Here is a 20,352-nt window from a genome sequence, read left to right as displayed (position 1 = left end):
AGATGAGCAGGTTTGTCAATGTGGATATAAATATCAAACGAAAATCATTTTTTGATATTTGATCCAATCACTGGAAAACTTTAAGTACGTTTAGAAAAATTATATCAATCTACTTTTCAACTCTAAATCTATATATGGATTAAGTATTTTAAATGAAAATCTGGTGCGTGAATGAAGATGTGCTACAACTATAAAATACACACTGGGTTTTGGAAACAGTGTAAAAAATAATATACATTATCTCACCAGTAATTTTTTACACATTACATGTTGAAATATGGATATATTGGGTGAAATAAAATAACATTCTTCTGCTGTTTTTACTTTCTGAAAGTAGCTATGAGAAAATCTGAAGTCACACACATGGCTCACATCAGATTCCTATTGGACAGGGCTGCAGTAACTGGAACACCTGATCAGTGTTTTAGAGCCCTCTTCTTAAATGAGAGTAGTCTAAGATTACCAGAAGTTTGAAGAAAACATCCAATGCGAAAGGTAGAAAACAGGTAAAAAAAAAAAAAAAAAATTTCAGCAGACAGATAATGCAGGGAGCAGAACAACACTAAAAGACACTAGAGCAGCATCCTCAGAGGGAAAAACAGTCAACCATGAAACAGAAACAGAATATTGTTAAAAAAAAGAACACAGAATAAGAAAATGCACTTGGAAATATGACAACAGAAATAAAACATTCAAGACATTTAGTAGTAGAGTTGAAAGATAAAAGTTAAAGAAATCTGCCAGAAAGGAGGACAGAAATCAAAGACAAGGGAGAAGTGATGTCAGGGAAGACGGCAGAGTTGGTGGTGCCAGGAATCATTTCTCTACTTAGACAATTGTACTAGCAGAAATATTTAAAGTGCCTATTTTGAAATACAGGAGTCAGTTGTAAAACTTGTAGCTTCCAGAGGAAAACCTGACTAGTAAGCTTCAATTAATAATCATGGTTTTTAGCTTTCAGCACAGTAGCAGCTACCCATCTTTCACCAGCCAATCCTGTGGCAGGTGGCTGTGGAGAGGAAACCCACATTTCTAGTTCAGCTTGCTGGAGCCAGAGCGGGCAATTTAGACTTTTTCCTCTAAATTTCAGAGTCCTGGGTTCTGACTTTGGATGGCTTCTTCTGATCGTGGAGGAAGAAGAGACACAGAGGCAAGTTGCCATTTTTCCAACCTCCACTAACTAAAGTAGCTTCCAGGGGGATTTAAAAAACAAGAACACCTGTTAGGGGTTTGTTTTTTTTTTCTTTTTTTAGGACTTTGAAAAAAATGCATCTAAGGGCGTCATTAGAAAGCCATTACTTCTGCCCAGGGAAAGACAAGCTCAGAAAAGACCTGAGAAAACTTTAAGCATTCACCACAGACTAGTCCTCAGCACAGAGACACCCTAAAACAACTTTTTAAAAAATTTCTAGAAAAAAGGAATATAATCTCCAGAGCTACCAAACTGTAAGATTCAAAGGTTCAGTTTTCAACAATAAAAAATCATAAGACATACAAAGGAACAGGAAAACATAACCCATTTAAAGGGATAAATATCAACAGAAAATGTACCTGAAGAAGTCCAGAGGTCAGATTTGCTAGACAAAGACTTTAAAACAACTGCGTTAAAGATGCTCAGAGCCAAAAGGTGGCTCTGATCATGTTGGCAGATCAAGGGAGGAAAAAGATTCTTCAAAACAGAAAAAACTGGGGAATATGTATCTATTAACTGCTGCTTTAGAGAGGAATGCTCTCCTCAGTTCTATTTTACAGAGAGACTATAAACATCATGACTATCAAGGGGGAAACCACCAAGAAGAATTACAGATTTAGCAAAGCTTGTAGGTTGTCAGAACCATTCTATAGGGACACTAGAGAACTCCAACCTGTAACTCTCTCAGCCTTAGAACCCACAAGAAAAAAGAGAGTCCAGGAGAAAGAGGTCTCACCAGTTGTTAGCAGAGTGGAAACTATTTTGCTAGCAAGTTACAACCTGAGCACCAGAACATGCATTTCGGACAGATACTCACAAGTGCCCCAGCTTTGGGAAAATGCTTCCTTAGGTCAGACCTTTATAGCCATCAACGTCTCCACACAAGGAGAGACCCTAGGAATGTGCTACACTTTATAGACAACAATATGACAGTGTGTTTTAAGAATCTTAACATGTTTCCCTCTTTAATGAAGCAGTTCCACACCTGAGAAATGATTCCGAGGAAAACACAAAACAGTAACAAAAATAAAAGTCCCTATCAATACAATGCAGGTACTGAACTGTGGCAACAAGCAGTATAATTGACTCTGTGAAAATTAATTTAAAAAAAAAAAAAAAAACCTCACTCAAAATGGAGTCGGGGGTGCTCATCATTAAGCCAATGCTCATTTATCATTCCGATAAATAAGGGCATAGAGCCCTTAAGAATTATACTAAATCTACTCTGCGTGTGCTCTAAAAATGGAACAGAGTCTGCATGACAGCACAACTGTTTACAAGAAGGTTTACTAAATATTTTAAGCTCGCCATTAAGACCTACTGTTCAAAAAGATTCCTTTCAAAATAGTACTGCTTGTTGACAATGCACCTGGTCACCCAAGAGCTCTGATTGAGATGTACAATGAAATTCATGTTGTTTTCATGCCTGTGAACACAACCACCAATCTGTAGCTCATGGGTCAAAGGGTAATTTTGATTTTCAAGTCTTATAAACTTCCTAAGGCTATAGTTGCCACAGATAGCGATTCCTCTGATGGGTCTGGGCGAAGTAAACTGAAAACCTTCTAGAAAGGATTTGCCATTCTAGATGTCATTAAGAACACTCATGATTCATGGGAAGAGGGCAAAATATCAACATTAACAGGAATTTGGAAGAAGTTGATTCCAACTCTCACAGACGACTGCAAGGCATTCAAGACTGCAGTGGAAGAGACAACTGCAAATGTGGTGGAAATAACAAGAAAACTAGAATTATAAGTGGAGCCTAAGGATGTGACTAAATTGTTTCAATCTCCTAACAAAACTTTAACAGATGAGGAGCTACTCCATACGAGCAAAGAAAGTGCTTTCTTGAGATGGAATCTACTGGTGATGATGCTGTAGGACTGTTGAAACAACAGCAAAGAGTTTATGTCAACAAAAACTTAGTTGACATAGCAGCAGCAAATTTTGAGAGGCCTGACTCCAATTTTGAAAGAAGTTCTACTGTGGGTAAAATGCTGTCAAACAGCATCACATGCTACAGAAAAATCATTCATGAAAGGAAGAGTCAATTGATGTGGCAAACTTCATTGTTGCCTTATTTTAAGAAATTGCCACAGCCACCCCAGCCTTCAGCAACTACCACCCTGATTAGTCAGCAGCCGTCAACACTGAGGCAAGATCACCCAGCAGCAAAATGATTATAACTCACTGAAGGCTCAGATGATGGTTAGCAAATCATAAATTTGACAACAGGTTAATATCTAGAATATATAAAAAAACAGCTACAACTAAAAAAAACTCTTCAATTAAAAGAGGCAAAGGACTTGAATAGACAATTCCCTTAAGAAGATACACAAGTGGTTAACAAGCATATGAAAAGATTTTCAACATCATTATAATCATCAGGGAAATGCAAATCAAAACCGCAACTGTTAGAACCGCCACTATCGAAAATACAAAAAATAATGTGTTGTGAGGATGTAAACAAACTAGAACCCTTGTGTACTGTTGGTAGGAATGTAAAATAGTGCAGCTGCTAATGGAAAACGGCATGAAGGTGCCTCAAAAAGCTAAAAATTGAACTATCATATGATTCAGCAATCCTGCTTCTGGGTCTATACCCCCAAACACAGAAAATAGATCTTCAAGAGATATTTGCACTCCCTTGTTCAGTGCAGCATTAGTCACAATAGCCAAGAGGTAGAAACAACCTAAATGTGTATCAGTGGATAAACGAATAAAAAAAAAATATGGCATATACATACATGGAATATTATTTAGCCTTTAAAAAGGAAATCCTATCATATGCTATAAAGATGAACCTTGCCGACATCCAGCCAATTCCTTTTCTAGGTGTTTACCTAAAAGAACTGAAAGCAGGGACTCCAATGGATATCTGTACAACAGTTTATAGTAGTGTTATTAACAACAGAGCCGAACTAGTAGAAAAAATCTAAATGTCCATTGACAGATTAATGAATAAAGAAAATGTAGTATATACATACAATGGGATATTATTTAGCCTTTAAAAGGAATGAAATTCGGACACATGCTACAACATGAACCTTAAAAACGTTAAGAGAAACAAGCCAAGCACAAAAGGACAAATATTGAATGAATCCATACATATGACGTACCTAGAAGAGTCAAATTCATAAGAGAAAAAAGGTAGAATAGTAGTTACCAGAGGTTTGGCAGAAGAGATAGTCTGGAGTTGGTAGTTAATAAGTAAAGTTTCAGTTTGGGATAACAAAAAAAGTTCTAGAGATGAATGTGGTGATAATTGCACAACAATGTAAATGTACTTTATGCACCGAATTGTATACCCAAAAGGGGTTAAAATGGTCAATTTTATGTTGTTATGTATATCCTACCATGTTAAAAAAGAATTCTAAAATAGTAAGAATAAATTCATTGACAGGAGAAGGTTTATCTTGTGTGACTTGAAATTTCTTCGATAGAAACTCATTAAAACATTTCTAAAAACATTAAAATCATTTTAAAGTAAACATCCTGGAACAAGCCTCTTCTCAAGAATCTTACAAATTTAATTTTTTTCTATAGATTATATCTTACTAGGAAAAGAACTGGGCTTTCTTTCCTTTCGAAAAACCCCAAAACCTTCAATAAGGGTGAATGATTCTCATAAGCTATATTCCTTTCATGGCTAAATGTCTGTTTGGTCTATTTCGCATGAACTATGCAGATCAATTTATCATACAGCAATATTTAAACTACGAGCTTTAGGGAGTGAGGGCGAAAGGAAAAAAACAATAACGCTACCCAGAGGTAGCAGTGCAAACCTAAACCCATAGAACCACAGCAAACATTGCTGTCTCAGATGAGCATTAAGGATCACTTCATTTCAATAAGCCAAAAGTTTTCTGGTTTAGGTCTTTTTATAGACACTGCCTCAGATTTCAACTTTAGGAAAACAGCTGAGTCAGTGGGACTCCTCCAGAACCTCATGACTGACCTGAGACCTAATCGACTTAGGGTTTTTAGTTTTTTCACAGTTAGAAACTATTATTCAGACTCCACCAATAAATATCAATGAATTTAATATCAATGAAATAAATAAGGAATAATCCACTGAAATCCGTATCCTTTATTCCTTTGAGGTCTAATCTCACAACATAACACTTAAGTGAAAATTTATTCTGTATTATTTCTACCCTTTTTTCCTGAATTTTACTTAATATCAATAAAGTCTCTTCAGATTTTAGGACATGTATTCTCTGGAAGGTAAGTGTTTTGAATATCAAATTCCTACAGCGGGCAAGTCAGGTTACATAACAGAACTTTGCAAGTAGGAGCAGATTCCCTACCTAAAGGTAGCAGCTGCCACCCCAAACCTGACTGCCCCACTGAAATATGGGCCCAGTGTCGTCAGCCTTTATATTTTTCAAGAAAAACCTTTTTTTTTGGTATGAAATTTCCTATTTTTTAAATGGTGGCAACCATTACACACACACACACACACACACACACACACACACACACACACACACACACACATCCATCCTTACCTATCATTGGATGACCAACCAAAACATGCCACAGGGCCTAAACTTAGCTTGTGACCCTTGCCATACAGAATGTTTACACTCCAATTACAGGAAGCTATACTTGGTATAGGAAAAAAATTTTTTAAATAGAACTCTCCTTTGCAAAAGGCAATTCGTCCAGAATAGTTCCATTTTCAACACCCGTTTCCTCCCACCACCCCCCAAGCTCCTAATCTATTTTCCTAGGGCTGTGCCTTTCATGTCTATGATGGCTCAAGTGCATGCCCTATAGATTCCCAATTCCCTTAGCCAATGCCCAAAGGAAAATCAGGTTAAGGTGCTTTGTCCAACTAAAACATTCCCTGAAGGCAAACTTGCTTGAACTTCATTGACTTGTTTCTGTTTATACCATTCTAGCATCAAATATTCAAGTATTCAAGGCATCAAGTATTCAAAAAGTATACTGCATTCTCACTAAGCCAGAAGTGCAGTATCCTAAATGAGTAATTTTCTACTAGAGAAACCTGAAAATTCCAATGGATCAAAAATATTTAACTTATATCCACAGCCTCAGAAAATATTGGAGGTCCATAAAAAAAAGTTAGAAATTATTAGTCTCACCCTTTCATTTTACCAGTTCAGAAACTAAGATTCAGAAAGGTCAAATAATTTTCCCAAAAATCATACAGCAAGTTGGTCGGCAAACTGGGACAGAATCCAGGTTATCTGACTCCACTCAGGATTCTATTGTACTACATGATACTGAGAGGGGAAACTAGAGAAGCTAAAAGGGAAATCTTCTGAAGAAAAGCAGTGAAAAAGGTAGGTCCTGGACACCCCTCCTCTGCTTTTAAAATTCACATTTGGCTGTTTATTTCACAGGTCATACTACTTTCACTTTCTACATGAATTTACCAGCCCTACAAAGAGGGATGAATGAGAAAAAGTGTATTTTTTCCAGCTGCCAATCCGTTAAAGTTGCAGCTACTCATCAATGTTATGGTAATTTATATCCCAGGTTTCTAATGAGACAATTTTGACTAAATTTCCTCCTACCATAATATAGTCCAAGAATTACTCTCCAGAGTGAAATCCCCTATGTCTGATGAGGCCTGAATTACTTTTAAATGTCTTCTCACATTCTTTACATTCATATTCTCTTCTTCCGGTATGAATTTTTAGGTGTTCTACAAGGATTGAGCTTCGACTAAAGGTAGCTCCACAATAGTTACACTCATACGGTTTCTCTCCAGTATGAATTCGATGATGTTCATTAAGAGATGAGCTTTGACTGAAGGATTTTCCACATTCTTTACATTTATAAGGTTTTACACCAGTATGAATTCTCTGATGACGACTAAGGAGTGAATGGGTAGGGAAGGCTTTCTCACACTGATTACATTTGTAGGGTTTTTCTCCTGAATGAAGTCTCTGATGATAAATTACAGATGTAAAATGACTAAAAGTCATCCCACAATCATTACATAAGTATGGTTTTTCTCCAGTGTGAATTCTCTGATGTCGGGTAAGGCAAGAATTCTGTCGAAAGGCTTTGCCACATTCACCACATTTATACGGTTTCTCTCCAGTATGAATTCTCTGATGCTTGGAAAGGGATGAGCTATGACTAAAGGATTTTCCACAATTGTTACACGTGTAGGGTTTTTCTCCAGTATGAATTCGCTGGTGTTGAATAAGAGATGAACTGTCACTAAAGGGTCTCCCACATTCTTTACACTTATAGGGTTTCTCTCCAGTATGGACTCTCTGGTGTTTAATGAGGTGGGCAGTTAAGGTGAAAGCTTTTCCACAATCATCACATTTGAAGGGTTTCTCTCCACTATGAGTTCTGTGATGGGGTGTGAGTGATGAACTGTCACTGAAAGCTTTTCCACATTCATTGCACATGTAGGGTTTTTCCCCAGTGTGAATTCTCCGATGTTTGGTCAGTGAGGCACTATAGCTAAAGGCTTTTCCACATTTGCTACATTTATGGGTTTTTTCTCCAGTCTCTGTTCCCTCTTTACTCAAGGTCGCATCTTGACATTCATTTTTCTGACATTTCTCACAGAGAGAGGTTTTCCTCTGAGCAAACGATGCACTTTGAGTAAAGGTTATCCCACAGTTATTGCACTTCTGGGACTTATTCCCCAAATGAATTTTCTGATGTTTCTGATGTTCGGTAAGTGATGAAGAGTGACTTAAGGTTTTCCTGCCTTCATTACATTTCCGTGGCTTTTCTCCAGTGTGTTCTTTGCGGTTTTGAATAAGGTCTGAATGAAAACTAAAGGGTTTCTTGCATTCATTATACCTCCGAGATTTCTTCCTTAAATAGACTCTCAGATGTTTAATTATATCTGAAGTTTCTTTGAAATTATTTCCAAAGGGGCCTTTTTCTGGGTCAAATTCCTCACCCTTATTGCCTCTCCCATGACTTTTCTTTTGTGTGCCTGCCACTTGCGAATGTCCCTTATTGCCATGACCCTCCTCTAGTCTGCTGTAACGTTTCCGGGATTCTCCCATCGAGCCATGACCACCACCAGTTAGGCATCTTTCTATTATTTTATCCAAAGTTGATTCTTCCATAAGAACATCTTGATTTCGAACAGATCCCTTCAATCCACCTCTAGAGTTACACTCTAAAAGAAATAACACAATATTTCCTGTTTGCAATAAAGGAAGCTGCTGTATTTAGGGCTGAAACAGGAATAGAGGCAGTAATGACTATGAGGAATATGGCTTGGACGGTTCTCAAATAAGTTCATAAGACAAGGAAGGGAAATCTGATATAGGGGAAAGTAGGGAAACATAGGGCTTAGGGAAACTATGGAGGAAGATAAAAAGTTTATGCTTTATAATTAGAAATGCAAGTTCTCACCCTCATTTCAAATTTGTAGAATAGGTTCAAACATATTCCCCCTACATCTAATCTACTATTTTTCAATCATGACAGTGCAAACCTTTATTGAATACTTAACAAATACCAGGTTCTATTATCAAGCACTTACTTGTATTTCACTTAACCTTTACAATAACATTATGAAGTTAACCTGTTATCCCTGTTTTATGGATGTGACAACTAGACACATAAATGTAAGTAGCTTTGCCCAAGGTCACGTGTATTATAAGTGGTAATGTCAGATTTTTAACCTAGTCTGACACCAAAGCCTAGGCTTTTGATCTCTATACCATACTGCCTCTCCTCAAAGGAGTCAGACAGCACTAAGTTTATAGGTGTTAATCGCATCATAGATATGCAACAACATCTATGCTAGACTTTCAAAAGTTACCACAGTCTGGCCCCGTGAACCTTATGGATACTCTAATCAGACATCCATTTACTGTCCTATTACTCTACAGCATTTCAATCATATTATTTTAGTCTTAACACTTCATACTGCCTAGAATGCAATCCCACAGCAGTTTCACTATCACAAACATAAATTTGACAGGGCCTAGTGTTCAAGTCCCACCATCTCTCCAGAGCTTTCTCCAATACTATACTGTTTGCACCCTTCTCAGAACTCTGAATTCATTTATTAACCAAATCATTCATCTGAGATTGCTTTTGTCACTTTTATAAAACCATTTTTTAAATGGATAACTATAAAACTCAAAGTCTTATTACCCAGAAGTTAATGATTAAAAATTGTTTTCTTCTAGAAATTGTTCTTTATTTTAGAATAGGAAAACTATGCATAATATGTAGTGTTATGCTTCTCATTCATAATTCTTTCCCATATCATTGGTAATTCTTTCTAAAGATAATTTTAATCAGTTATATAACAATCCATCATTATATATTTACATTATATAAATAAAACATATATGTTCTAGTTTACTCAGTTATTCCCTTATTGAATGTTTATCAAAAAATATTTCCCTAGAAGACAGTCATAAAAGTGGAATTACTGAACCAACGGGCAGAGGAGTCATACCATCACATGATGCATGATGAGAAATACCTGAGTACTCCTCTCTGGTAAAATAATCTTTCTTTAAATCTTTGTGTCCCTCTCAGAGGGCGGATAAACATCTATTCTTTGTTTGGTAGCAAGAAATAAGGGCAGTGGTGAAGGGATGAAACTGCTGGTCTCCATCTGCTAAAGAAGCAGACTACTTTGTTCATCATGGCCTCAGTGTATTTCATCAACTGGAGCCCTTGGGAAGCCTAGGGAAGGAAGTGCCGCATTTTCTGCTATGAAGCCTCAATTGACTAAGCACAAAATATTTTTTTAGTGGTATCTTTGATCTTGCTTATTTAAAAAAAATTTTTGTCTCAAAAACTAATCACGTGATTATATTAGTGCAATGAAACGTTATTAATAAATTAATAAATTTGGTCTTAATCGTCATTACGAAAAAAAATCTTTGTGAATTTGATTCATAATATAGTACTGTTGCTCTAAATGTCTATTTCATTGTTGACCAGTGACTTGGAACATTTTTTCACATTCACAGATATTTTAATTTTGTCACCTATCTGTTCAAGTTTTTCACCCATTTTTCTAACAGACCCAGTCTTCCTTATTGATTTGCATGAGCTCTTTCCTTATATATAAATTATGGCTATTGACTGCTTTGTCTGTCAAAAACTTTTTATTGTCTGTAATAAATGACTTTTTAAACAATTTGTACATCTAAACGATGCTTCTTTTACATAGTGTCTGTGGGGGAGGGACATATATATACCAATGCTGCTAGATTTTACTCAAAACGTTTTTAGAATCCATTTTTGGAATTATTCTCCCAAATGTTTCTTAAACCTAAGACAATTGCTGTCTTTTATCCGTGTAACTATACTGAAAAGAGCCAACAGATTGACTAAAATGAATGGTTAAGAAGATGGAATAGAGCAAAGAGAATTACTGTCTTAGTCAAGGTATTGATATATAAGTAATTAATTTTTTAACTGTAAATTTTATATATTTATTGTTAAATTTTAAGATAAAAGGATAAAGAAAAAGTATGATCCCTCAAAGATAACCAGTGCGAACATGAATGTTCTCCATATTAAAAATCCATATATATCTATATATTCAAACATATACAAGTATATGTACATTTTTTTTCTTTTTAACGAGTAATAGGATTATGCTATACATGCTGTCCTTTGGATGAATTCCTTCTTATCCTTCAGGATTTAACTCAAATGTCAATTAAGCCCTTGCTCCTACATTTTCTCATTGCTCCTTATACCTGCCATCATCATAGTATACATCCCATTACTAACACTTTTTGTTTTGATATCTCTATCTATGGCATCCATAAAAATGCACCTCTCAGGTATCTCCTCCTCTGAGGTGCTTACCTAACAGCACCTGTTGCTGTTCTATGAATCCACCATGGCATTCAAACCAAGGCCACTTTCTCACAGCTGGTCGCAGTCAATGACAAGTATAGCGGGAACACTTAGGCCTATTTCTGAGACATAGTACTCTGGGAGGTGCCTCTGGCTCACGAACTATTTTTTGGCATTGTCAAAACTTTCTTAAACTGCACTTCGGTCTAAGACTCTTCCTACCCAATCTTCCTACCATCCTTTCCTCTCTCATTCACAGCTTTCAGACCTATACCATGCTCTGACAACTCTCCTAGCCTCTTGCAGCTCGCTCCCTATTTCTCTTCACTAGAATTCTCTCCAATAAGTCTCTGGCATCTACTTCTCAGAGAACCCAAACTAACAGAGTCTCCCATTAAAATGAACATTCCAAGAAGGCAAGGGGAATATTCAAAAGGATGTTTAGAATATACATTTCAAAAGCTCTTCCCGAATGACTTGGTAAGCAACTTTTTTTGATTTCCTTGTTTACTTTTCACCAACTCACCTGGTTTGGAGCCTTTTGAGACTTCTTTTTCCAGCAGCCATGGCAGTTCAACCCACTTTAGCTGAGAAATCAAATCTAATTTGGAAACTGGAAAGCCTGCTCATAGAGAAAAATAACAACAAAGAAAAGGCTGTTTTTGCACAGAACAAAGATATTCCAAAATTTACACACAGCCTCCAGTTCCCCAGGGAAGAGAAGATGCTATCGAATACAAACATCAATACTGGAATCTGAGGAGAAAATGGGGGAAGGTATGGCCTTGATGACAGCAAAATCATGCTCAACATTTCCAATTCAATGAAGCAAAGACTTTTTTTTGGAGAAAACACTGCAGAAAAGTCCAGTTTCAGGACCCATTTCTAGGATTAGTGTGGGCTCACCCCCGTATGCCCAGCCGAAACAGTTAATAGGACTTATCTTTCAATAATAGTGGACAAAAAGATAACCAGCTTAGATGCTAGATCATGAAGAGATGTCTTTACCCAGAAATTCCAAGTTCCTAAAGTTCTCCAGTAGCACTTCCTTATAAAGTTGCTTTTGAAAAGGCTCCAGCTTCTTCCACTCTCCTCTGGAAAAGTTCACAGCCACATCCTTGAATGTCACGGGTCCCTAGAATATCAAACACAGTCTTTTTGCATCACATTATTCCCAAATAGATCCTGAGGGTTTAGAGAAGTGGTTAGGATATAAAGTATTAATTTTGAGATTATTTAAGTTTTTAAGGATTCCAAAGCAAGCTAGAGGTAGCTATTATACAACCATTACAAGTGATAAAGAACAAGATTATAACACATCCTTGCCTTCTCCATTTAGTCCCAGGTGTGAAATACTATAAAAGGATTTTCTGGAATGTACTAATATTGATCAATTTCACTCTGTCACATTGATTTCTTGGATAAACAGAAAAATGTTAAATGAAGGATATAAATTACATTCCCAAACCCCAATTCAAGAATTAATATATAATCTAACTTCAGGCAAAAATTAAATACTTAAGAGTAACAACAGTGACCACATTCCAAATTTTAATTTCCAATGACAATTAAAAAGAATCTGTGTTCAATAACATACTGACATTTACAATGACTCCAAATTACAAACAAGCACAATAACTCAAAGTACACTTTCTTTAGCATTCTCTCATTGCATTCTGAGAGAGTAAAACAAAGTGGCTATTAGCACTTGTATTAGCTCCCTGTGGATGCTAAAACAAATTACCGTAACTTTGTTGGCTTAAAATAACAGACATCTCTTCTCCCATAATGCTGGAGGTCAGAAGTCTGAAATTAAGGTGTTGGCAGAGGTATACTGCCTTCAGAGGCTCTGAGACAAAATCTGTTCCTTGCCTTTTCCAGCTTCTGGTGGCTGCATTTCTTGGTATTCCTTGGTCTGCAGCATTATCACGCCAGTCTTCTCATCCCTGTCTTCTGTTTGTGTGTTCAATTTCCCTCTGCCTCTCTTATGAGGACACATGTGATGGCATTTAGGGCCCTCGTTTCAAAATCCTTAACTTAATCACATTTGCAAAGACCTGTCTTCCAAATAAGTGACATTCACAGGTTCCAGGGATTAGGAAGTAAACATATTTTAGGAGCCATTATCAGCCTACTATAGTAGTATTATTCATTATTGTGAATAAGAATTTTTTTTTCCTAGCCGGTAATTATTCGTATATAGGAAACCTATTGATTTGTAATCAGCTACTTTTCTCAACTATTACATGAGTTTCAGTACTTGTTCAGTTGAGTCTGAGGTTTTCCAAGTAGGTGATATCATCTGCTAATAATATACATTTGCCTCTTTTATACCAATACTTATCTCATTTCTTTCTTACTGCATTAGTTAAAATATTCAGATAATGCTCAATAGCAGTAAGGTTAAACACCCTTATCTTTTTTACCAACATTATGAGAACTGCTTTTTATTTTCCAACACTATCCAGCTGAGGATGTTCTTTTATCATGTTAGGAAATAATACAATTCTATTTTCACCTAATTTTATTAGGAATAACTGTTGAATTTTAGCAAATAATTTTTTGTTTTTATTAGACTCAGACTTGTGACAAATTCTAACTGAAATAAAATAGCATGTGAAAAGTGACCTCAAAGAAAAGGAGATTGTCTTAATTATTCTATCTAGCATTGTTATACCACTCAGCAGGAGCTCAATAAATACTTAGAATGAAAACCAGTGAAAGGAAGCTTACCCAGGACTCTGTATTTGGAAGGACAGAAACCATTTTATCTTCTTCAGGATTCTCCTCTTGGGAAATTACAGAACCTTGAGAGACTGGATCTAGGAATGAGGGGGGAAAAAAATCCAGTCTTTCAAATGGATTCTTCAGACTAGAAATTCTTATATGTCTCTGGAGAAAAAGGTCATAAGAAACAGAAAAAAGTTCTTTCCACTTTTTAAAACAGAGAGAATGGCCACAGATAGTTTCCTATTAAAACCCAAGCTTTTCCCTTATCCTGTAAAATACTCTTTCAATTCTAAGCTCAAAAAACAGATTTCATTCATTTCATCATCCACAGTTTAATGTATTTAATTTGCATAACAATTATTTTTAAGTTTTAAGATGTATTAAGGTAAAACAGCATATTTTGTTGTTCTCTTCATAGTCCTACCACAATGCCTTGCACAAGAGTCACATTAAATGAACTGATTTCAAAAAATAAAATAAAATAAAATAATAAAATAAAATAAAATAAAATAAAATAAAATAAAATAAAATAAAATAAAACAAAACTGATTCCACCTCTGGAATCAACAAGATTCCTAAAAGTAGAAACTAGGAATCTGAACCTATGAACTAAATGTATTATTCTGAAATGTTAACAGCTCTTCTAATAAGGGAAAAGTCTTTTTTAAAATCGTACTTCACTTTCTTAGGCAGCTTATTGATTAGATAATCAACAGAAATTAAGAATCAGAATTATGCAAAAAGGATTATTTTAAGGAAACTGTCCTTTCTTACAGGATGCTAGAGCAATCAGTTCATGAACTTTATTGCAGGGGCCTCCACACAGAGGCACTAATTTTGTAGAGGCACCATGTTGCAGTCACAGACAAGTTAGCAGTCAGGATGCCAAATTTTAGATACACCAAAGAGCTGGGTGACCACAAATTAAGTCTGTGGTGGTAAACACTATTTCCACATTTATCTCAGAACTCCTGGTAGAATACAAACTGTCCCATGTATGTATTGAGAACCTTATGGTAAATGATATACAAAAATACTTGGAATATTTGTATCACACGATAAAAGGCAGAGCTGATTCAAACTCAGTTCCGCCTCCAAACTTAGTCTCCTCTTTGGCAATAAATTGCTTTCTTTTGGGGAGTGTACTCTCACACCCTGAGATCTCTCCCACATTCTCCCTCCAGCTATAAATCTCACCTTCCTTTTCTTCAAGCATTTGGGTCAAATCCTCTATTAAGTTCACCACTTCCTCACTATTCTCAGGATGTTGTGACTTTACCCAAATCCTGATCTCCCCAGGCAAAATGGTCAGGAATTGCTCAAACACCAAAAGCTCTAAAATCTGTTCTTTCGTATGGATGTCTGGGCTCAGCCACTGAGTGCAGAGCTCCCGGAGTTGACTCAGGGCTTTTCTAGGTCCAGCCTCTTTTGAGTAACAAAACCACCTGAATTTCTGTCTGAAATACTCCGGGTCAGTCATGTTTCCTCTTGCAATAGCGTCTGGATTCTCAGAAGTATCCATTCTTAGGACATTGTTTTGTTCATCTGAGGCCAGAGTTTGAGGCTCTGGGGAGATGGCTGTCATCTTGTCCAAGGCGACTACAGTTTACACTGTGTATCACCAGCAGGGAATTCAGTTCCTTTCAGACAATAGTTGAGTATCAATACAGTCCACCAACAGGCACTATACACAGCAAAATATCAAGTGTTCCAGGGATTCAGTTTATGGTCTTGCAGAAACTGTAAAGAAAAATATAAGATAGTAAATAAGTCAAATTGTTAATCCTAAAAACATTGCTCTTGGTTTGGTTCAGATATACGTATACATACACATACTCTCAGAGACCTATGACAGTCCTACTCAACTACTGTATTAAAGGAATAATTTTCTTTGAAGGTGAAAAGCTGAGGAATTACTTAAGGGTAATTAAAGGTACCCGACAAGAAAACAGTTTCTTCAGACTAGCTACTCCTCATAAGCAAAACTGATCTGAAAAGGCTCACTGCTACAAGAGGACTCAGTCACAAACCCATTCAACAACTGCTGCCCTCCCTCAGTGAATGGCCACGCATTTCCCACCAGTTGCCCAACTCAGAAGCCTGATTTCATATTTGCCTCTCAAATTTCTCACATAATAACCAAGTTCTGGCAGTTTTATTTCCTAAGAACCTCTCCATTCAATCCTACTGAAACTACCTAAGTACAGGCTTCTCCGATCCAGTCTCACACTGTAGCCTATGATCCTGTCCCTCCCCACTGTCTCAAGATAAAATTCAAATGCATAAGTTATGCATGATGATCTAGAGACCCTGCCCTGATGACCTCACCTCCTGAGCTCTAGCTGCCCTGATGGACACTGCAAGTCATAAAGAAGTATCCCCTTTCCCAGACACTCTTTATCTCCTTCCATCCTTTGCACTGGAGCCATTCCTTCCCTTGGAATGCTGTCTTCTTTCCTTCTCCTCCCAAACGTTTATTCGTTTTTTAAAACTCGACTCCTTTCAACTGTCACTTCTCGTGCAAAGCTTTCTGATTCCCAAGTGCCTTTTGCAGAGAGCCTGTCCTGTGTCGCCCGCATTCTTTCATTCTACAATAACTGAACATCTACAATGAGCTGGGAATGGGGCACTACGGATGCAGGCGTGGACAGGTCAGACGCGGTCCCCATCCTCACAGAGCACCCAAGAAATAACAACACAGCCCGAGATGTGCTATCATGCGTCCAGTGAGAGGGCACGCTCCTCCTGTTGCAACTATGGTAACAATAATTACCCGCCTCCGAACACAGAACCCGGACCACCGTATCCATGACGTCATTTATTCCTCTGCCAAATATTAAGTACCTACCGCCGTGCCGGGCACCTGGGATTTTACAGTGACTAAGACACTTGTCTCCAGAGAGCTTATAACAGGCACCGCGAAAATGTTACGCATGCAGAAAGTTCTCAAACGGGGGGTAGGTGGGGATTTGCCTCACAGGGGATGTTGGCACTGCCTTAATCCATTTTGGTATCACAGCTGGGGTTGGAGGGGGTGCTACTGGTACCTAGCGGGTAGAGAGCCAGGGATGCTGCTAAATATCCTGCAGAATACAGGACAGCCCCCTCCCTCACGCACACACAAAAAGGAATTTTCCCACTCAAAATGTAAAAGTACCTAAGTTGCGAGACTCCGGGCGCAGGGAGGGGATGGAGGAAAGCTGTCATTCAGGAGATCGCCCACCTCCCACAGGAGCTGAAGTGTTGGGAGTGTACCATGAGGTCGGTCGGCTGCCCTCCGCTCCCACCCCACCCAAGTGTGCCCTCGGAGCCAGCGACCTGGCCGCGACCCCCCCAACTACGGGCCCGGTACAACCACTACCTGCATCAGGACCCGCAGCCAAGACCAAGACTACCGCAGTGAGCTTCTAGAAGCTGGTCCTGCAGCAGCTGCGCGCGCAAGTCGGCTGGGGACCACTGCGCCTGCGTAGGGGCGCAGAACTACGATTCCCGGAATGCGCTTGTCTCGTTTTGCGAAAGTCCTGTCCTTTCCATAGGCTCCCAACCTGGCCTGTTGCGCACAATCTTTGGAAAGCGACTGGTGGGCTCCGCCACAGAATTATTGCTGCGCCAGAGGCCTAAAGGCCTAGAACCTTCTCAGACTTTCATATCTATGATGTTCTGTCTCCCTGGTAACCTCAAGCCATCCCTCTCTCCTCCCCTCCCTACTCCTCCCAGAAATTGAGGCTGGAAAAACCCACTGCAGAAGCATATTAGTAAAGCATACAATACAAGCCATAATTAATGCAACTTGAATTAAACAAGCATTAATTTTATGACTTTCATACCTGTCACCATAGTCTAAACCATCATCACGCTTCCTCTGAATTATTGCAATAGCTTCTTGATTTCACTTTTTTCCACACTGCAGGCAGAGAAATGCTTTAAAAACATAAAACAGATTATGCCTCTCTTCTACTTAAAACCCTGCAAAGGTTTCCCATTTTGCTCAGAAGTGAAAAAAAACAAACTAATTTTGACAATGACCTTACAAAGCCCTGTGGAAGCTAGCCACCCATTACCTCCCTGACCTCTTCTCCCATTCCCCTGCTCTGTCACAATGGCCTCCTTGCTCTCCCTCTCCCTCCAACCTGCCTGGCACTTGTGGCTGACACGATCCTCCCAGAGGTAGCAGTATCCTTCATAGCTTAGTGAACCTCTCCCACCACTATACTTGTACTGGAACCCAACCCCCTCCCCACTCCTGCTTCTCCTTGTAACATATTATATCATATTCTTATTTGTTGTGTACTCATTGTCTGCATTTTTCACTAGACTATTAGTTCTACAAGGATAAGGATTTTTATTTGGTTTGTTCCATGGCAATACAATTCCCAAGTGCTAGAACAGTACCTGACACATAGTAGGTGCTACATAGATATTTGTTGAATATCTGAATTGGCACTGCATAGATTACTAGGGGTATAGCAAAAAGGGCTAAGGAACTTCAGAAAAATTGTTTGGAGGGTCCTAATAACTAGATCAATTTTGGAGGGGCGGAGTTGGGAGAGAAAGACATTCCTACTGAAGGAGCAGGATGGGTCAAGGCCCTAAGACTTTAAAAGGACAGAGCAAGTTCAACTAAATGAACCATTAGATTCATCTCACAGAGCCAGTTAGAGGCTATTATTTCCTCTCTGGGAGAGCTGATCATCTCCCAAAAAGAAAACGATAAAAACTGTCCTGACTCTGTAGAGCTGTAACGGGGAGGGTGGGGGAGGGGTATCTTCCAGAAAGGGAAGGGAAAGAAATAGCAAGCAAGCAAACTAGCAAGCTACAGTAAAGATCCACTAGAGAGAAAGAGGATGAAGATACAGAGCAAAGGAGCAGTCTATAAAATGAAGACTCAGAAACTAGGAGGAAACACAGATGGAGAGATTAGCCCTAAACAGCCAGGGCCAGGGACCACTATTCATTGTAACGAAGGTAAGGAGGCAAGGAAGAGTGTAGATGCAAGCAGGTATGTAACCGATGGTGTCTGATGGAGTCTGCTGAGAGGAAATCTATTGAGAAGGCAGCAGGAGAAGTAGATGGGAGTGGGATTTGAAGCTTGATAAGAGTAGATTAGGTTTGAGATAGCTTCTAGGTAGAATATGAGCTGACCAAGAAGACACTGAAAAATTTCCCTGCAATGTTAGAGATTACCGATTTATGTCAGATCAATAAGTGCATTGAATGATTTTTCTCAAGATATACAAATTAGTTCCAGAATACTTATAGAGAAGAGGGATGGTTGGGTTGATTTAGAAGATGGGATTTTGTAGGGTGGCTTTGATAGGAAGGTAATGGGTCAAGGAGTTAAGGATATGAGCAAAAGGATGTTTGAAATGAAGGATGGAATCCAATTTAGATAAGGAAGATGAAGATAGGAGCTAATATAAAGGAAGAAAGGCAAGAGGTCAAAGGATAAGAGAAATCAAAGCATAATAACCAATATACTTAGAAAGTTAAACATATTCGTACCATATGACCCAACAATCCCACTCCTAGGTATTTATTTACTCATGAGAAATGAAAACATGCCTACAGTAAGACCTGTGTAGAAATGGTTATGGCTGCTTTATTAATAATTGCCCCAAACTGGAAACTACTCATATTTGTAGCAACTGGTAAACAGATAAATGATCTTATATTCACACAATGGAATACTACTCAGCAACAGAAAGGAATGAACTAATACTATGTGCAACAATATCGCTGAATCTCAAAAGCGGTATACTAAATGAGAGAAGCCAGACACAAAAAGGTATACACTATATGGTTCTATTTATATGACATTCTAAAAAGACAGAGGACAGAAATGAAATCAGTGGTTGCCAAGCACTCGTAGTAGAGAACTCAAGGGAATTTTTGGGGGCAATGGAAATACTCTATAGCTTGGTTATGGTGGTGGTTCCATGATTGTGTATGTCTGTCAACTTGTATACTACATACATTTGTCAAATAGAATTGTACACCTTAAAAACTTGAATTTTATGGGGGTGGCTCCATAGTGTAGTGGTTAGCACATCTGCTTTACACACAAAAGGTCCTGGGTTCGCACCCCAGGTGGAGCCACAGGCCAGGGCCAGGTCCAGGGCCCGGGCCCCCCAGGGGTGCCAGGCCCTGGGTGCATGACCAAGCATGTGGGAGGAGACACTCCACTCCGCCTTCAGAGATCCAGTTCTTAAGGGGAAACAGCAACATCTATAAGTCAGGAGTGGGAGTGGGTGGGGGGAATTAAAGAGGGGAAAAAATTGAATTTTATTATAAGTGAATTATACCTCAATAGAAACAAAAGCATATTTGTGTAAGACTGTTCACAGCGGCTTTTTTTGGTAATAGTTAAAAACTGGAAACATCTCAAATGTCCAGCAACTAGTAAAATGGATAAACAGTAAACAGTAGTGGTACAGCCAGACAACTGAATACTACTCAACCATAAAAAGGAATGCACAACCTAGATGAAATCTCAAAGTGATGAAGTCAAATAAAAAAATACGTAGCTATCATAGTATAGGATTTCATTTATATAAAATTCTAGAAAATATAAACTAATCTATAGTGACAGAAAACAAATCAGTGGTTGCCTAGAAGGGGAGAGGGTCTAGGTGCAG

General features: G+C 38.2%; 1 protein-coding gene across 3 annotated transcripts; it reads right to left on the bottom strand.

Annotated features, from left to right (window-relative positions):
• Positions 1 to 5,720: 5,720 nt before the first annotated feature.
• ZNF483 (zinc finger protein 483) lies at positions 5,721 to 17,186 on the bottom strand. Of its 3 annotated transcripts, none has more exons than XM_039870700.1 (6): positions 17,079 to 17,186; positions 14,915 to 15,457; positions 13,721 to 13,809; positions 11,996 to 12,122; positions 11,514 to 11,609; positions 5,721 to 8,324 (listed from the first exon to the last, which is right to left on the bottom strand). In XM_039870700.1, the coding sequence occupies exons 2-6, from the start codon at positions 15,300 to 15,302 to the stop codon at positions 6,760 to 6,762; spliced, it is 2,265 nt and encodes a 754-aa protein (XP_039726634.1). In that variant the 5' UTR covers positions 15,303 to 15,457; positions 17,079 to 17,186; the 3' UTR covers positions 5,721 to 6,759. The 3 variants fall into 3 exon arrangements, with proteins under 3 accessions (XP_039726634.1, XP_039726636.1, XP_039726637.1); XM_039870702.1 differs by lacking the exon at positions 17,079 to 17,186 and adding an exon at positions 16,875 to 17,047; XM_039870703.1 differs by lacking the exon at positions 17,079 to 17,186 and having other exon boundaries at positions 15,163 to 15,274.
• Between the last annotated feature and the right edge of the window lie 3,166 nt (positions 17,187 to 20,352).

The sequence above is a fragment of the Pteropus medius genome, unplaced genomic scaffold (genome assembly GCF_902729225.1).
Source record: "Pteropus medius unplaced genomic scaffold, Ma_sr-lr_union100, whole genome shotgun sequence".
In the NCBI taxonomy this organism is placed as follows: Eukaryota; Metazoa; Chordata; class Mammalia; order Chiroptera; family Pteropodidae; genus Pteropus; species Pteropus medius.
The sequence above is the reverse complement of the archived record's forward strand: the minus strand, read 5'-3'. Positions and strand labels throughout refer to the sequence as shown.

Coding starts and splice junctions, on each gene's coding strand:
- ZNF483 (XM_039870700.1), bottom strand. CDS start 15,302: ATGACAGCCATCTCCCCAGAGCCTCAAACTCTGGCCTCAGATGAACAA. Junction 13,810..14,914: donor AATGCTTGAAGAAAAGGAAG/GTGAGATTTATA, acceptor CCTCATTCCTAG/ATCCAGTCTCTCAAGGTTCT. Junction 12,123..13,720: donor TTCCAAATACAGAGTCCTGG/GTAAGCTTCCTT, acceptor TTGATATTCTAG/GGACCCGTGACATTCAAGGA.